Below are 16,963 nucleotides of genomic sequence, written 5' to 3'. Positions count from 1 at the left end.
GGTGCAAATTGTCTTAGTTCCATTTAAAGATTTGCCTCATGGGGTGTAAACCATCTGCCTGGGTAACCCAAATCTTGCTTCCTCAAACTCCAGTGGAACCATACCATTCCAGGATTCTGAGGCCCTCTGATGTCATGGAGAGGAGGGCAGGATTCAAGCTTTTGAAATGAGAACATTTCTTTATCAGAATATTGTCATGCGGAGACCTTCACTTAGTTATTGTACAATACTTTCAACTTGTCAAGATTTGACTGCTGCAATTCTTTTGTCTGCTATTCTCTCATTTATGTTTTGTCCATAATGCAGTAAGCACAGAATGTAGCAGCCAGTAGTTTTACAGATGCTCTCACAGTTGAATGTCACCAGGATGAATAATGTGTTTTAAGATCCTCCTTCCAAAATAAATATTCACCACAAAATGTTTCACTTTCAACTAATCAGCATTTTCTGATGGAAAAACATTCTGCTGGAAAATTTCCAATCAACATTATTTTTCCTTTTTCATTGTCGGCATTCTAAGTCCTTTTTTGCCCAGGCCCCTCATTAAAGACTCTTATAATTGCACAGTTCTCCATCCCACTGTAACTATTCCCACTTTCAAGCTGACATGATTTTTGGCAGCATCCCAAGGGCCGTCATCTCCTAAGCCTACCCCCAAAAGGATCCCAGCAAATAAAAGAGAATGCTCGCTCATTCTTTCCTTCCCTTTCCTTTTCCGTCCCTCTTTGAGATGCAAAAGGAAAACGAACAGGAGTCCATTTGGAAGGCAGTGAGGTTGCAATCTCATTTTTCAGAGCCTTTTTTTTGTAGCTGAAGTAAATGTCGGGTGAAATGCAACAGAACAGTCAATGTTGAAGGCATGAGGAGAACAACAGCTTCTTCCCTTCTCCTTAAAGTCACAGCTCACGTTTGCCTCTCAATCTATAAAAACAAATCCACAATAACAATTTCTCCTTTCTACTGCTTCCTGGCATTTGGTGTCCCATAATTGCAGCCATCTAGATTTCCAGAGTCTTCTTCCAACCTTACATGAAATAGAAAAAATAACCAGTTTGTCTCTTTTTTCAGCTTTTCACAGCCAAAGTGCTCTGAATAGTTTATTTTCATTGAAGTCAATGGAATTACACCAGTATACAACTGAACTAATCCAGTGGTAAATCAGACCCTTAATTTTTAATTTCCTTTCTCCAAATCCTCTCCACTCTGTAGACATCTTTCAGGTGCCTAAAGCTGCACACAATAGTCAAGGTACAATCTCACCTCACTAGGATGGGATTTGACGGTCTTCTCACGAGTCTATAGAAAAAGGACTCTTTGTATGCAGGGAGAAGGACATCTCTGAATCATGGCGTGTGTTTTGCTCCAGGAGGTAAAGTCCAGTTTTATGGACAAAATGATTAGATAAGGTTTGTATGTTTACCTTGTATTTTTCAGGTTTGCCCAGTGTAGTAAACAAGGAAATGCAAACTGGAAGTGATGCTGTCAGGTCAAAAGCAGAATACCAATGCTTTCATGATCATACAGGTGGTCAAATATTCCAACACAAAGTTACAGCTGCTGGAGAAACTTTTAAAGAACAGACACTAAATAGGATATCCTGATCCTGACAGGGGCCTTTGGGCACAATGAGAATAATAATAATAATAATAATGAAGAAATAACTCATTAATATTCAGAGCCTTATGGAAACAACAGCTTCTTCTCTGGAGCTTCCCACAACTAGAGCGACTATATGTTGCCAAGACCAGGCTTTCTCTTGTGCAATTTTAAATTCAAATCATTGTGCTAAAGTCAGTAAATTAACCAGTTTTAGATTATTGGCACAAGGGTGAGCAAGATGTAATTAAGTGCTGTACAAATCCCCAAGTCCAAAAGATGGAATGAAGGCAGTAACATCAATGCTGGCATTGGCACTTATTCATATATCACTCCCTACTATTCTTAAGGGAGTATTTTTATTTTTACTTTATTTCTGCTGTTGCCAGAGACAGAATATGCTTTTGTTCTGTTAATTTTATGGGACTGTGCTCTGTTTACAGTTTAAAGACACATGCAGAGATTTCTTGGTATGTCCTTAACTCCCCCTCTGGGGAAGCCAAGGAAAACCAGGGTCAGGAGAACCCCTGGGACACAGTCCTTGAAGAAAATGTGCTATTCAGGGGCCACAGGGAGACAGAAGTGAGAGGATGGGCAAGAATGCAGAGGCAATGACACTCCATACAGATGCCTCCAGTCTTGATTCTCTCAGATTCCCTGAGATAACTCGTGCAGGGAAGACTTTGTCCTTTCACTGTTTAGGAATGTTCCATGAATTTTTTACCAAAAGCAAAGGTGAAATTTATAACATCTCTTAAATTCTGCAATGAAGTCTACTAAATGTGGCAAGTTGACTGGCAAAATATTTTCACTACTGGCACCTGCTAGAAAACAGGATATTAGACTAGATGACCATTGATGTGACTCAGTATGACCATTCTTATGTTCTAACTGGTGCATGGAATGAAAAGAGACCCAGTAATGATGCAGACTGGAGATTAGTGCGAACACTAAGACCCATTCTGACTGAAAGAACAAATCAACTCTCTTCTTCACGAGTTTGGGGGGGGGGGGGAATGATTTTTTTTCTGCTTGTGTTTTGAGGACTGAATCCTAAAAGATGCTCGGTATATTGGTCCCAAATCAGCAAAACATTTAAGCTCCTGTGAGTAGTTCCATTCCAGTCACTGGACCCAAATTTCAAATATGGAAGGTCTGTTTCCTTATGGGTCTCCTTGCCTTTGTATACTGTCCTAAGAACCAGAGAAGCCCTTCCAGATTCTCCATATTAAAACTGGGGACTTATAAAAAAGGAAGTACCTACCTAATAAACTCTGGCGGGCCTGTCACATCAGCCAGATATTTGAGCATGCACAAAATTATTGTTATCAACTTTGTATGGGATGTTGAATATATCTTCTAAATCAGGACTTTAGAATTGCACTTGTGCTAAAGGATTAAGCTATACCCTAGCGGTGTGACACCATGAGGGTCTAGAGCACTGGTTTTCGACCTGTGGTCTGCAGACTCCCAGGTCCACAGACTACATTTAAGATTTCCAAAGGGGTCCGCATCTCTAGTAAAAATAATGTAAGGGTCTGCAAATGTTAAAAACCACTGGTCTAGGGCAAAGCAGATCTTGAGAGTGTGATTCAAAAGTATGTTTCATTTGCTAATAGTAATGTTGGTGAGGTGATGCACTTCAGATTCTAGTCTTTTCTCCATGTATTCAGATTTTTGACTGTCTTTTCAGGGTCTGTATTGTACTAGAATGAACATATTGAATTCCATCAGTTTGTTTCATTGTGCAAACTGCGGTTCCCATTCACAGTGAACCTCAGTTTATAGGTACAAATCCACTCCTCAGAACCCTGGCTGAATATCTCAGCTGGATGCGAGGAGAGCCAGTAGGACAGTAGGAAAAAATCTTTCCCGTCAAGAACGTGCTGTAGCTATGGAGGTGCTCTGTGGAGGCTACTCCAACATCTGCCAAGCTAGAAGGCATGGAGAGTTTGTGTAGTAGCCAAAGTTCTAACCTCATCTCCATTACTTCAGCAGCCTGACCCTACTCTGCCTCTGCCAACCACAACCACCACTATCCACTCAGGGAGCTGGGTTTTGTGTCACGCCAGGGGGGCACACCCACTTTAGCCTCACCAAATCCATCAATTCTGCCCCCAACCCGTGTACAACAACTAGTGTCAAGGGGAAGGGATGGGAATGATTTACCCCATAGTGAAGTATCTATTTTAACAGTAGCAGATCATGTTGTTTTCAGTTCACAGCTAGTACTGACTTTCTCACTGCAGGGGAGGTTAGTGCAAAGAAGTGCTGGAGGAGAAAACTCCCTTGTCTGCCTGTTTTTGAAAAGGCTAAGCAACCTCCTGCTTCTGGAGGTAGAATTAACCTGGATTTCTCTGCAACATGTGGATCAGGTAAACTATTCCTGAATTACCAAAATTCCCCTAGGAAGGGGAAGAAGAAGGTGAGTTGAAAGTGCAGCTAGGAAAGGCTGGTAATAGAGTGGCAGCAATTCTATATGACAACTTTTGAGGTTTCAAAACTTGCTTTCATTCCTCACAGGAACAAGGAGAAAATTTTCAAATGTTTTCCAAAAAATGGAATTGTGGCAAAATGCTCATTTTTGGATTGGAAAGGTCCAGTTTTCAGTTCAGCTCTTCTCTTTCTCCCTCTGGGAGAAGTGACCAGAGAGCCCTGGAACTCTCAATTTTCCCATTGAAAACTTTGTTGAAATCAGTAAATCTCCACAAAACATTTTGGCTTTGACAAAACAGCATATTTGGACTAAAATAGGCTCCATTTAAAATGTTCCAGCCAACACTTCTTGGGCAGAATAGAGCTGAAAGAGGCTCCACATGGCCCCTCTCTAGATTAAATCATGGGAGCTGCGGACTGCTGGTCAGTCAGCACCCCTCGCCCTCAGCTGGCCAATGTATTCCAGAGGCTCCTGGGGAGAGGAGAAGAGCTACCTGGTGTCCCTCAGTGAGTTTTCCCCCTCACCACCAGCCCACCAGGTTCCACCATCCATTGAGGCAGGTGGGTGGCATTTCTAATGCACAGAGTACACTGCTAAACCTACAGCATTATTAATAAATAGCATCTAAGTTCTTATTCTTTTGTGACTCTTCTGTTGTATTCCCTTTAACCTATTCATACTATAGCAAGCACATGTGAATTAAAATGATTTTACTCTTCTTTTCAGCCTCTTTCTCTCTCTCTGAAATACCCTTCTTCCATCCAACACTGCCCTAATGCTCACTGATTGATCAATAGAAAAAAAAAATCTGTCCATCCAGGGTTTTATGCCACATCACAACAGAGTCTGAAAATCTTTTTCCCAGTTGTGTTTTCCCATCACGTCAACCTTTGCCAAACAAAAATGTCAGATAATTGTAATGTTAGAGACAAATACATAAGCTCCATTTTTAGTCAGTTGTCCTGCATCAGATATAAATTAGATGGTGTAAACTGACCTCAGGCAAAGAACTCCTAAGCTTGGTGCAGTCTTCCAACATCCCCAAAGGCCCAAGTTTGTTTGGTTTTCTTTATGATTACAGGTTATTTACTGTGCTGACAGCTCCCATCATCTTCGTCTTTTCTAGCCCCAAAGAAAAAGTGCAGTAGTTTCATTCCAGTGAAAAAGGATCATCCTGGTTATGAAATATGGATTATATGTGCATATATAGCACCTGGTTAGTAGCAAGTACCACAGAAAGAAAATCTGGATCTCCTAGGGCAGTATACATGCATTATGCAAGTTGAGTGGATTTTTTTCTTCCTTTATGTAAGGGGACTGTTATCCCCTTACTAGCAGTCAGTGGGGGTATTCTGATTGGCTAGCTTCCAGTACCAAGAGGGGAAGGGTCAATGGGAAATCAGGACCCTGAGACTGACAGTCCCCAGGGGCAATGGGGAGAGGCCAACACTCCAGGTCAACCTGATTGATAGGGTGGGCAAGTTAATCAAGGAGTCAGCATGCCAGGGGGTCCCGTCCTCCCTGTGAGCTGGAATTGCCTGGGTCAGACAGAGTGGGTCTGAGCTAAGGCAAAGCTAGAGGCCCAAGCTGAGCTGGGGAGCAGAGCTGCAGGCCTAAAGCCAGAACAGAGCCCAGAGAGAGCAGACCTGTGCTGGGAGCAGAGCTGCAGCAACCTGAGCCAGAGGGGCCAGAAAAGCAGCCCAGGAAGCAGGTCAGGGCTGGAAGCAGAGTCACAGAAGCAGCCTGCAGAGCAGACCTGTGCTGGGAGCAGAGCTGCAGCAGCCTGAGGCAGAGGGGCCAGAAAAGCAGCCCAGGGAGCTGGAGGCAGAGCAGCAGCAGCAGCCCTGCTGAGGCAGAGTGGAGCAGTCCGGAGCTGGGTGTGGTGAGCAGCTGGGGAGAGTGAGGGGGACCCTGGGCAATGGGCCCAGCACAGGGGACACCTCAGCCAAGAGGCTCTGCAGGCCAGACCTGGAGGGGGATCATAACCCTGACAGGACAAGGGCAACGCTGGTAAGAACGGTCCTGTTACCTGGCGCCTGAGAGCATGTGGCCACTGCCAGACCAAGTGTCCAACCCGCAGCATCCCTGCAGCACAGCCAGGGCCTGGGCAGGAGGCTGGGACCTACAAGGAACAGACTGTGAAGTGCCCTGACATTCCAGAGACACTGTTTGTGATGCTCCCTGCCACAAAGAAGGGTGATATGTTTCCTTCAATCTTTCCCATTTTCCTTATTCCTTTTAAAACTAATTGTTAATTAAATAAACTGTATTGCTTTAAATTGTATGTAATGATCAGTGGGTCAGGAAAACATCCAGTGCACAGAGAGTACCCCGGAGTGGGGACACCCTAGCCCCTGACCTAGGTGACCACAGCATGGTTGGGGGTTGAGCCCCCCCAGGAATCCTGGGCCCAGCCTTGTTGAGGTTACGAGGACGCTGCCAGACAGGACAGTGCAAGGGGAGTCCCCAAGGGCAGGGAGGCCTCTGGGTGAAGGAAGTGGGAGCGAGGACTCAGATCCTTCTGCTAGCCCATTTCACCGAGGTAGAGCAGAAGCCAGGAAAGTTCCCTACAATAGCGGGACCATTCCCCCGCTTACATAATGTCACTCACAGAAACTTAAAAGCTGCATATTAACGATCTGATGCCTTGGGGAGAACTTTGGAAAACATTCCAATTAGAAACAATCTAACTTCTTTATCACATCTGGCCTTCATGCCTTAATCCCTTGAATACAACACATAAATAACGTACGCTCAGAGACTGCACTGACAATTCCATTGCATTGTATTGATTTCAGAGGGAGACATACAAAAGAATGCTATATAACCATAAGGCAAAAACACCGGGTCATCTATCAAATGCATAAGCAGCAGAGAATCCTGTGGCACCTTATAGACTAACAGACGTTTTGGAGCGTGAGCTTTCGTGGGTGAATACCCACTTCGTCAGACGCAGGTAGTGGAAATTTCCAGGGCAGGTATATATATGCTAGCAAGCAAGCAAGCTACGATTTCAACAACTTCCACCCACCACAACCTCAGCCTGGACCAATCTACACAGGAGATCCACTTCTAGACACCACGGTACAAATAAGTGATGGTCACATTAACACCACTCTATATCAAAAACCTACCGACCGCTACGCCTACCTTCATGCCTCCAGCTTCCATCCCGGGCACATCACACGATCCATTGTCTACCAAGCACTGAGGTACAACCGCATCTGCTCTAACCCCTCAGACAGAGACCAACACTACAAAATCTCCACCAAGCATTCTCAAAACTACAATACCCGCACGAGGAAATTAGAAACAGATCACAGAGCCAGACGTGTACCCAGAAGCCTCCTACTGCAAGACAAACCCAAGAAAGAAACCAACAGGACTCCACTGGCCATCACTTACAGCCCCAGCTAAAACCCCTCCAAGCATCATCAGGGATCTACAACCATCCTGGACAATGATCCCACACTTTCACGGATCTTGGTGGCAGGCCAATCCTTGCCACCAGACAACCTGCCAACCTGAAACGTATTCTCACCAGCAACTGCACACCGTACCATAGTAACTCTAGCTCAGGAACCAATCCATGCAACAAACCTCGATGCCAACTCTGCCCACATATTACACCAGCGACACCATCATAGGACCTAACCAGATCAGCCATACCATCACTGGTTCATTCACCTGCATGTCCACCAATGTAATATACGCCGTCATATGCCAGCAATGCCCCTCTGCTATGTACATCGGCCAAACTGGACAGTCACTACGGAAAGGATAAATGGACACAAATCAGATATCAGGAATGGCAATATAACAAAACCTGTAGGAGAGCACTTCAACCCCCTGGCCACACTATAGCAGACCTTAAGGTGGCTATCCTGCAGCAAAAAAACTTCAGGACCAGACTTCAAAAGAAACTGCTGAGTCAGTTCATTTGCAAATTTGACACTATCAGCTCTGGACTCAACAAAGACTGTGAATGGCTTGCCAATTACAGAACCAGTTTCTCCTCCCTTGGTTTTCACACCTCTACTGCAGAACAGGGCCTCACCCTCCCTGACTGAACTAACCTCGTTATCTCTAGCTTGCTTGCTAGCATATATATACCTGCCCCTGGAAATTTCCACTACCTGCGTCTGACGAAGTGGGTATTCACCCACGAAAGCTCACGCTCCAAAACGTCTGTTAGTCTATAAGGTGCCACAGGATTCTCTGCTGCTTTTACAGATCCAGACTAACACGGCTACCCCTCTGATACTATCAAATGCATATTACTAGTATTTTACTTTTATTTATTGAGTGCTGACAGTGTGTTTTATAAGGCAGAAAACAGGTTGGTAAATATGAACAAAACTGGATGTTTTGTTTCTTTATGGTTCACCTGCCTTACAGCTCAGTTCTCTGTGACATCAGTGATTTCAAGCACTTATTATGGCACAAAACAGAAGATTGTGACAAACAAAGGATAAGCATTAGACAATTAACTCTTCATGTTAAAAAAGCATTTTTTTCATGCACAAACAGGAGACAGACAATACAGAACTACTTTTAAAAAATTTGGTGAAATCTGTGGGGGAAAAAACCTGATAGCATACATACTGATTTCTTTGTAATTAGATGAACAGATCCTCAGTTGGTAGAAATTGCTTAACTCTATTGACTTCAGTGGAGCTATGCATATTTATATCAGCAGGGCATCTGGGCAGCAGGAAGAATTTTCAGTTTCCCATGCAACGCCAGCCTCTTTTCAAAGTCTGAAAAGAAGTAATTGGCATGTAATATTAAAAAATTATTGTGAGGAATTACACGAGCTTGTTCTATGTACCTCACAGAAGCCTTCGTGGTTGCACCTTACAAAACAGAGAGAAACTTGTTACCCTTTACCATCCAATTCAAAATAAAATTTATTTTCATTCAAAATTTTAACAACTCTTTGATGAACTTCCCAAGAGAGATTTAATTTAGATATAGTCTTGAACCAAAACCCTGGACCAGAGCATGCCTAAACTTTGGAGGTGTGGGGAGGGACTTGAAACCAAGATTCAGTTCCAAATGTTGTGAATAGTTCTTAGTTTATAATGAGCCACAAGAAAAAAAAAACTTGGATCTCAACAAATATGCATATTAATGTGTCCAAAATCTAAGTCTGGATCCAAATTTTGCATCCTGGTTCAAGCTTTAGTTTAATCACCTCTATATATTATTCCCAACAGGAAATTACAAACAGCAGAGTGTTTTAGATAAACCATGCCCATGTGGTTCTGCCAAACCACAATCTGCTACACTGAACTTCTTTGCATACACATTTTTTCTGGGCTCCATTTGCCAGAATCAAAAGGCTAATTTCATAATAATATTCCTTTTGTTTTCTTTCCTTTGCAGGTTTAAGTGATAATTGGTCATCGGGTTTCTTGTTAGAGGCAAAGAAATGAATAACTCAACTTACATAAACTCCTCCGCCGAGGATGTTATGGCACTGGGGAGTCCCTATAAAACTGTTGAGGTGGTCTTCATAGTCCTGGTAGCAGGATCTCTCAGTTTAGTGACCATCATTGGGAACATCCTGGTCATGGTGTCCATCAAAGTCAACAGGCACCTGCAGACTGTCAACAACTACTTCCTGTTCAGCTTGGCATGTGCCGACTTGATTATTGGTGTCTTTTCTATGAACCTGTACACTCTTTACACTGTGATTGGCTACTGGCCCTTGGGGCCTGTGGTGTGTGACCTGTGGCTGGCTCTTGATTACGTGGTCAGCAATGCCTCTGTCATGAATCTTCTCATCATCAGCTTTGACAGATATTTTTGTGTCACCAAGCCTCTGTCATACCCTGTAAAGAGGACCACTAAGATGGCAGGTATGATGATTGCAGCTGCTTGGGTGCTGTCCTTCATCTTGTGGGCACCTGCGATTCTGTTCTGGCAGTTCATTGTTGGGGGAAGAACTGTTCCTGATGGGCAGTGCTACATCCAATTTTTTTCCAATGCTGCTGTCACCTTTGGCACTGCTATTGCAGCCTTCTACCTGCCCGTTATCATCATGACCATCCTCTACTGGCAGATATCTCGTGCCAGCAAGAGCAGGATAAAAAAAGGAAAAAAGGAACCAGCACAAACCCAGGATCCAGTTTCTCCCAGTTTGGTCCAAAGTAAAATAGTGAAACCAAACAATAACAACATCCCAACAAGTGAGGATGGGTTGGAGCACAGCAAAATTCAGAATGGTAAAGCTACAGGAGAGACTGTGACAGAGAACTGTGTTCCAGGGGAAGAGAAGGAGAGCTCTAATGACTCCACTTCTGTCAGCGTGGTTGCTTCCAATGTGAAGGAGGATGAAGCTACCAAAGAGGCCACCAAGGCTTCTGTCTCCCAAGTTCACTCGAAAGGGGAGAATTCCAAGCTGACGTGCATCAGGATAGTCAGTAAGTCCCAAAAGGGTGACTGCTGTGCCCCAACCAACACCACCGTGGAGATTGTAGATACTAATGGCCAAAATGGAGACGAGAAGCAAAACAATGTGGCCCGTAAAATTGTCAAGATGACCAAGCAGCCAGCCAAAAGGAAGCCACCCCCTTCTAGAGAAAAAAAAGTGACCAGGACTATCTTGGCTATTCTCTTGGCTTTTATCATTACCTGGACACCATATAATGTGATGGTTCTCATCAACAGCTTCTGCGTCTCCTGCATCCCCAGCACTGTATGGACTATTGGTTACTGGCTCTGTTATATCAACAGCACCATCAACCCTGCCTGCTATGCGCTCTGCAATGCTACCTTTAAGAAAACCTTTAAGCACCTCCTTATGTGTCATTACAAGAACATAGGCACCACAAGGTAAAAAATAAAAATCGTGGAAAGAGGGGGAAAGTTCCAAGTTTTAAAAAACTATGCCATAGCACTTTATGCTCTAGTGTGGAACATGCAATCAAGGAGCCAAGTGGAGTCACTGACCTGGGATGTCAGCTCTGTCTTCAAGAACTGCACTTAAAACCTTTTTTTAATTATTATTATTATTATCAATGGGTCTTGGGGAAATGGTGATTGAATGAGGGGTCAGTAGGGAATGTGAACTTGAGGCACAGTTTCTTGTTCTCTCATGATGTCATGCAGAAGGGCTTTTTGAGTCTATGATTTTTGTCCATTCTTATAGAATAACAATAATCTTTGTGTATGTGTCTGTCTGTCTGAAGAAGAAAATGTAAAGACACTTTGACAACAAATATAACATACCTAATTGGAGAGGGGAGGGTAGAAGAGATAGACACTGAGCAATTCAAACTCATCTTGCAAAGATTATTTCCAAAGTTAAAAGCTGACAATTATTTTTGTCAGGGTCTCATGTTGAGAAATTTAAAGGTAGGCTAACTATGACAGCTAATATAGTATCTTTACCTCTCTCCCATCACCATAAATATATCAGACAAAATTATTCTTTACCTCACCATGGATCCCATGGTTCACTATCCATTGTTCCAAGCATATCAGCTTTCTCTAACTGGGGGGCGGGGGTTGCTCCCATGGTACTGATGAAAATGAAAGGGAAAAAAGGAGGTCCTTTCCAGCTTGCTGTACCACAGAGACTGTCCTGAGGCCCTTATAAGCCAAAGTCTTTGAGGATTTAGCTCACTTAAGCTCTTTTATGTACCATCCCCCAGGAAGTTGTATTTTTCTTCAAACAGCCTTTTCTTCTTTTTTGCACCTCCCTGCCCAGGGCATAAGGATTGAAAACCAAAGCCAGCTGTGAATTAGAAGTTTTCATCAAATTAACAACCATAGGGCTCATATCAAGGAAGAAAGTTGAGACCAGAAAGAGCAGTTGTTAATAGGTAACAAGAGAGTTATCTCCATTTCCGATGGGCACAGACTTTATGTCTGGTATTTGCTTGTGGCTCCCAGAGGTGAAAGGTTAACATAAGAAAGTCCATCTTAATGTCCAATAGAGAGAAGGTTCCTACTAATATATTTGTTCTAAGGACAAGAGTAACTGCATGTAGATTACTGTGCCTACCTGGAAGTGACTCTGGGTATGTTCCAGGAAGGAAGAAGCCAAAGTCCTTCTTAGGCGTATGGTGGGGACTATGTATACTTTATGGAAAAGATACAGTGCTGGCCATGTTGCCTTTTGTATCAGCATGGAGCAATATCATTGCTACCTATCAGGGGATAACAGTAGTAAAGGGGCAGGTAGGAAAACAGTGGTTATACAGATATAGACACTGCAATATCATTATTTTAAAATGTTCCAAAAATTGTCAGTTACTCCAGAGAGTTGACTCCTCCTGCTTGTAGAATAGCTACTTTTGCAGTATTTGATATATATTGTGGCAAAATTGAGCACTGTGTGAATTTGGCAGAGTGCATCAGATTAAAGTAGACAGCTGTTCCCTGCGAGATTTGCATCTGTCAGTATTCCTCCTCTCATTGACACTTCCAGACACTTACAAAGGTATGCCTGTGGATTTTGCCATCCAAAGAGTAGCCTTCTATAGTGACATTTCCATGGGGTTCCTTCATTGTAATCCAAAAATATTCACCATTATCTGGAATGATGTAAACAAGTTGACCACTAATTCATCTAGGTATATCACCCTTCTATATTACAGTCTTCCAAAGTGAACTTCAAAGTAGCAGTCTTTTGGATTACAGGGAAGTTAACCATGATGACTTAATGTTTAACCTTTTCAGATGCTCAACAGAACTGTGGATTGGGGGCACTTTGGAAATAGGATCTTTTTGACATGTACCAGTCCAAAGTTCCTGGCAGAAAGGGAAAATTAACCATGAAACAAAATGAGGTCCAAAAGCACCTATGTAGGATATGTTTTGACCAGCCCTTTCTTGAATTGCAGTGGCTTGTAATTTAAGGTGCCGTTATTGGTGAATAAAAGAATTAACTCATTAACGGTCTGGTCCAAAGCCCTTTGAAGTCCACTGAAAGACTTCCATAGACTTCAACAGGTCAAAGCATTAAGTTAACAGAACAAATGCTTGCTCCCTGTGGGTCTGATTCTGCAGCCCTTACGCTGAACAGCATTAACTCCCATGAGTCCAGCTTTACTGTGATTACTCACTTAAGTAAGTGCTGCTCAATGTAAGGGTTGCAAAATTGATCCCTGAGTATCTGTCAAAGCTGCTTTCACCTGACGTGTCTTGAAGGCCTAAAGGAAAATATCTAGCCATGTTTCAACAGTCTGTGTTGTTTATTCTCTTCCAAATGGTGAAAAATCCAGAGACAAAAATCAAAGAGTGTGAAATATGTTCACTTTCTGTACCTTTCTTCAGGAAAGAACAGCTTTCCAAGAGACTGTGCCTGTTCCTCCCTCCCAGCAATAACACAATCCCAAAGGGGGAGTGGAGGGGCAGTTTATTCTTCCCTGAAACCACTAACAGTTCAACTTGTAACTTTGCACCTCTGACGTGTGTCCAAGCTCCATTCTGAACTCTCAAGTCATCACCAGGACAGGAATTACAAATCCACTTAGCGCCATGAGACACCTCCTCAGGTTAAAAAGTACACAGTTAATCACATGACATTCTGCTACATCTCATGATGTGATGAGGCACAACGTGATGCGAAGAGAAATGAACATTGTGCCAAAGACCCACCAAGAAATGAAACGTAACATACAGCTTTCTAATGCTTCTTCCTAACACCCATCACTACCTCTGAGTCTGTGAAAAGAGAGACTTTATTTCAAACTGTATTAACAGACAGTACATTTGAAAGATTGAGAGGCCACACTAACTGCATAGTGTACTATACTTTATCTTTAGTGTATGTTTCTTAGTTGTATGTAAAATGTCTCTCCTGATACACATATACATACACATTCTTCAAAACTTTAGAGTGCCAAACATGAAATAATGTGTCTGCAAACACACACACGTGCATAGAGCATATGTGTGCAATATACATTTTTCAATATTCAGTGTAAAGCATGGGAATGATAGCTGTGCTGCTCTCCTTATCATCTAATCTGAGGTGCAAGACAAATTCCTATTCTTCATGCTGTGTATACCCTCCTTGTGAGTCTGAGGCTCAAAAAGCCTCACACAATCTGTAAGGTTTAAATTCAGTTTGGAGGGTGGATTAGCGAGATCCCATAGGGAATAGTTTCTCGTGACTACTCAGTAATTTGTTCTTTCAAACAAAGAGGCACTTGTTAAAAAACCTATATGAGTGTAGCAGGGCAGATCCCTGCTCTGGCCCTGAAGAGGTTAAAACAGCCCAGGGAAGGGGCTGGGGCTGCAGAAAGCAGCCTTGTAGGCTGGGCTGATTGGGGAAGTGGCTGCAGCTGGGGCCACGCCCCAGACTGAGCCACAGACCCTTATAAAAGGGCAGAGACACCAGGAGCTAAGGAGTCTCTGTGTTCAGAGAGAGAAGGGCCTGGCTGCTGAGACAAAGTACCTAGTGTGGAGCAGGGCTGGGGAAAGGTAGAGGAGCTGGGGAGCTCCTGCCTGGAGAGCCCCAGGCTGTGGCCTAGCAGTAGGCTAGGAGGTACTGGGGTTGCAGTGTGCAACCCAGGGGTAGGCCAAGGCAGTAGGCCCAAACCCCTCTGCCGATGATGAGAGGCTAATACTGCAGTCTGCCCCAGGGCGTGGGGCTAGCTAATGACTGGGCAGTTGCCAAGACCCTGAGGCAAAGTGGGGATAGAGTGGGGGGGGTTCCCAGGGAGGGGAGACCCTAAGGAGAAAGGGGATACTGCCAGGGGGCAGCACCCCATGTAAAAGGGGCACTGGGGTCTAGGGAGGGACATGGGGCCAGAAGGCGGATCACCGGCCTGCAGAGGGCGCTCCAGCTGCATATTTGAGCTAATTCCCTGAAGCAACCATCAGGAGGTGCGGCCGGGATGAGCTCACCCGGTTACAATGAGTTTTATAATCCCTCTCTCCATGCCTTTCCTTGTTCTTCCAAATCTACAGGATACATCACATTCACTTCATTCCCCTTTGGATTATAGTTTTGCAGGGTATAAATGTGATTCTTAAGAAAATGGTGCCTTCTACCTACCCATTTTAGCTCCTCATTTGTCATCTGAATCTGTCAGCTTCATCGACCGATTAAAAACCACTGGTGTTGGTGTTGCTGAACCAATGAAGGAGTGGAAAGAGGAGCTGCATTCTGTTCTGGTCCATGCATCTTCAGCAACAGTGCCAGCTATCTTTGTAATACTAGCACCATTATCTTTGTAACGCAGATGACAGAAGCAGCTCAGCTGGATTTTTCACAGTCCATGCTAAGCTTTACATGTAATTTTCGCTAACTGTATATGTAACTCATTAAGAAATATGGAAGACAACAATTAGCACTACTTGTCCCCCCTTATTGGCAGGCTCCAGACAGAGGACAAGACGTGACTATGCACTGAGCTTGAACCACTCTTTCTTCCCCTCTAGGTCAGGATTGAGTCACATTTTTCAGTCCAGTATAGGAAGACTTGCAATTGTCACTGTCCAGTCTATAGCTGCTTTCTGAGGAGAGGACAACAGCCTGAAGGCATGTCAATATGGCACCTTTTGTGAGCATTAACATCACTCTAGAGGAAAAAAAGGGTAGAGCTATTGCAACTGTCAGCCAAAGTAACATTGAGAAATCTGCTTTCAGCTGTGTGCAAAAACCTAAGGAACAATTCTGGTCAGCCATCTGTTTGGCATTTTTACTTGATTTATTAGGAATCAAAGGGGTCCATTTGGACATAGAAATGCTTTTGATTGTTGCCTTGTGAAAAATAAGCCATGCAAAACAAAAGAAAGTCAGTATATGTGAGACTTTTTTCTCTCAAATGCCAGTAAAGACTGGCACCGAAGGGTCAGATCCTGGACACTGGTTGTTTTAGACCCAGCATTGCATGGAGGGGAAAAAATCATCTCTATGTTACTTTCGCATTTCCCTAATTCTCAGACCAGACATCTGCTGCTGGCCTGGAGGAGCAATTTTAGAGTACTCCGGCGGGGGGAACAAAATTACACCAGCTGCAGTGTCCCCCAGCAGTCTCTCCCTTGCCATGCCCCCAACTCATCCAGCATACCAAGGCCAGGAAAGTAGGCTATGAACATCCAGACATGCTGGCTGTAATGCCGCTCCAGATTCCCTTACACTGAGGAAAGTGGCAGCTGGCCAGTGAAGCTAATTTTCCAGCTGTTTTTGTGCTGCCAGAGAGGTGCAAAGCAGATGAAATAGGGGTCATACACTAGCCCTCTGTTGATTTATTTTGGGAAAGGGACTCAACTTCTCACTCACTCAGACTGCTTCAAAAAATGATGACCACATGGAAATACTTTGGGAATATCCCATGCATCTCCTTTATAATATAATTCATATTCCTATTTCCTCCATCTCACTTCCTGATGAGTGGTCCTCTTTTATAGCATCAGAAGCAGTTGCCAAATCAGTAAAAAATTGTTTCTGAAGTAAAAGATCCCGATTCACCTCTGTGCTTTGGTTGCTTTATGATGCTGGGACAATATAAGGCACGCTGGGCTACTCAGCCAGCATGGTAGTGTGGGAAGAGGCTGAAAGAGAAGGCTGGCTGCTTTGTGACACCAGTCAGCCAATGAAGGAGATTTTAGTGGTGTTTGCAGCAGGCTCCGGGATTGTCTGGCTGAGGACAGTTAAAAAAAGGGCCAGGGCAGGCAGAGAGGGCCCCTTCCTTTCTCTACCTCACCTCGCAGCTGGACGTGGACTAGGTGCTGCTCTGCAATTCAGTGTGGCAAACCTTCTGGATTCCCCCCTTCCACCACTGCTTAGCTTTGCTTTCGTGTATCTGGCGCTAAATAAAGACTCTCCTACTCCCAGGGCTTTGTGGCTGCCCTAGGCTCCATTTGCTGATGGATTTTACTCTTTTCTACTGCCACAAATGTTCAAGCCTTTCCCTTCTGACAGCTTAATGCCTTTCCTGCAACACACAGCAGCCGTTCACCTGG

General features: G+C 43.9%; 1 protein-coding gene across 1 annotated transcript in view; it reads left to right on the top strand.

Moving 5' to 3' along the window:
• CHRM2 (cholinergic receptor muscarinic 2) overlaps positions 1-15,896 on the top strand; it is a 142,652-nt gene extending 126,756 nt beyond the window's left edge. Inside the window, exons 4-5 of the mRNA XM_075069058.1 lie at positions 9,422-14,221; positions 14,914-15,896. Coding sequence (XP_074925159.1) covers positions 9,468-10,877 — 1,410 coding nt within the window. The 5' untranslated portion in view covers positions 9,422-9,467 and the 3' untranslated portion in view covers positions 10,878-14,221; positions 14,914-15,896. The remainder of the gene's footprint in view (positions 1-9,421; positions 14,222-14,913) is intronic.
• Positions 15,897-16,963: the final 1,067 nt, after the last annotated feature.

Source organism: Chelonoidis abingdonii, chromosome 1 (genome assembly GCF_003597395.2).
Source record: "Chelonoidis abingdonii isolate Lonesome George chromosome 1, CheloAbing_2.0, whole genome shotgun sequence".
Classification (NCBI taxonomy): Eukaryota; Metazoa; Chordata; order Testudines; family Testudinidae; genus Chelonoidis; species Chelonoidis abingdonii.
This window is presented reverse-complemented; position numbering and strand designations above follow the sequence as displayed.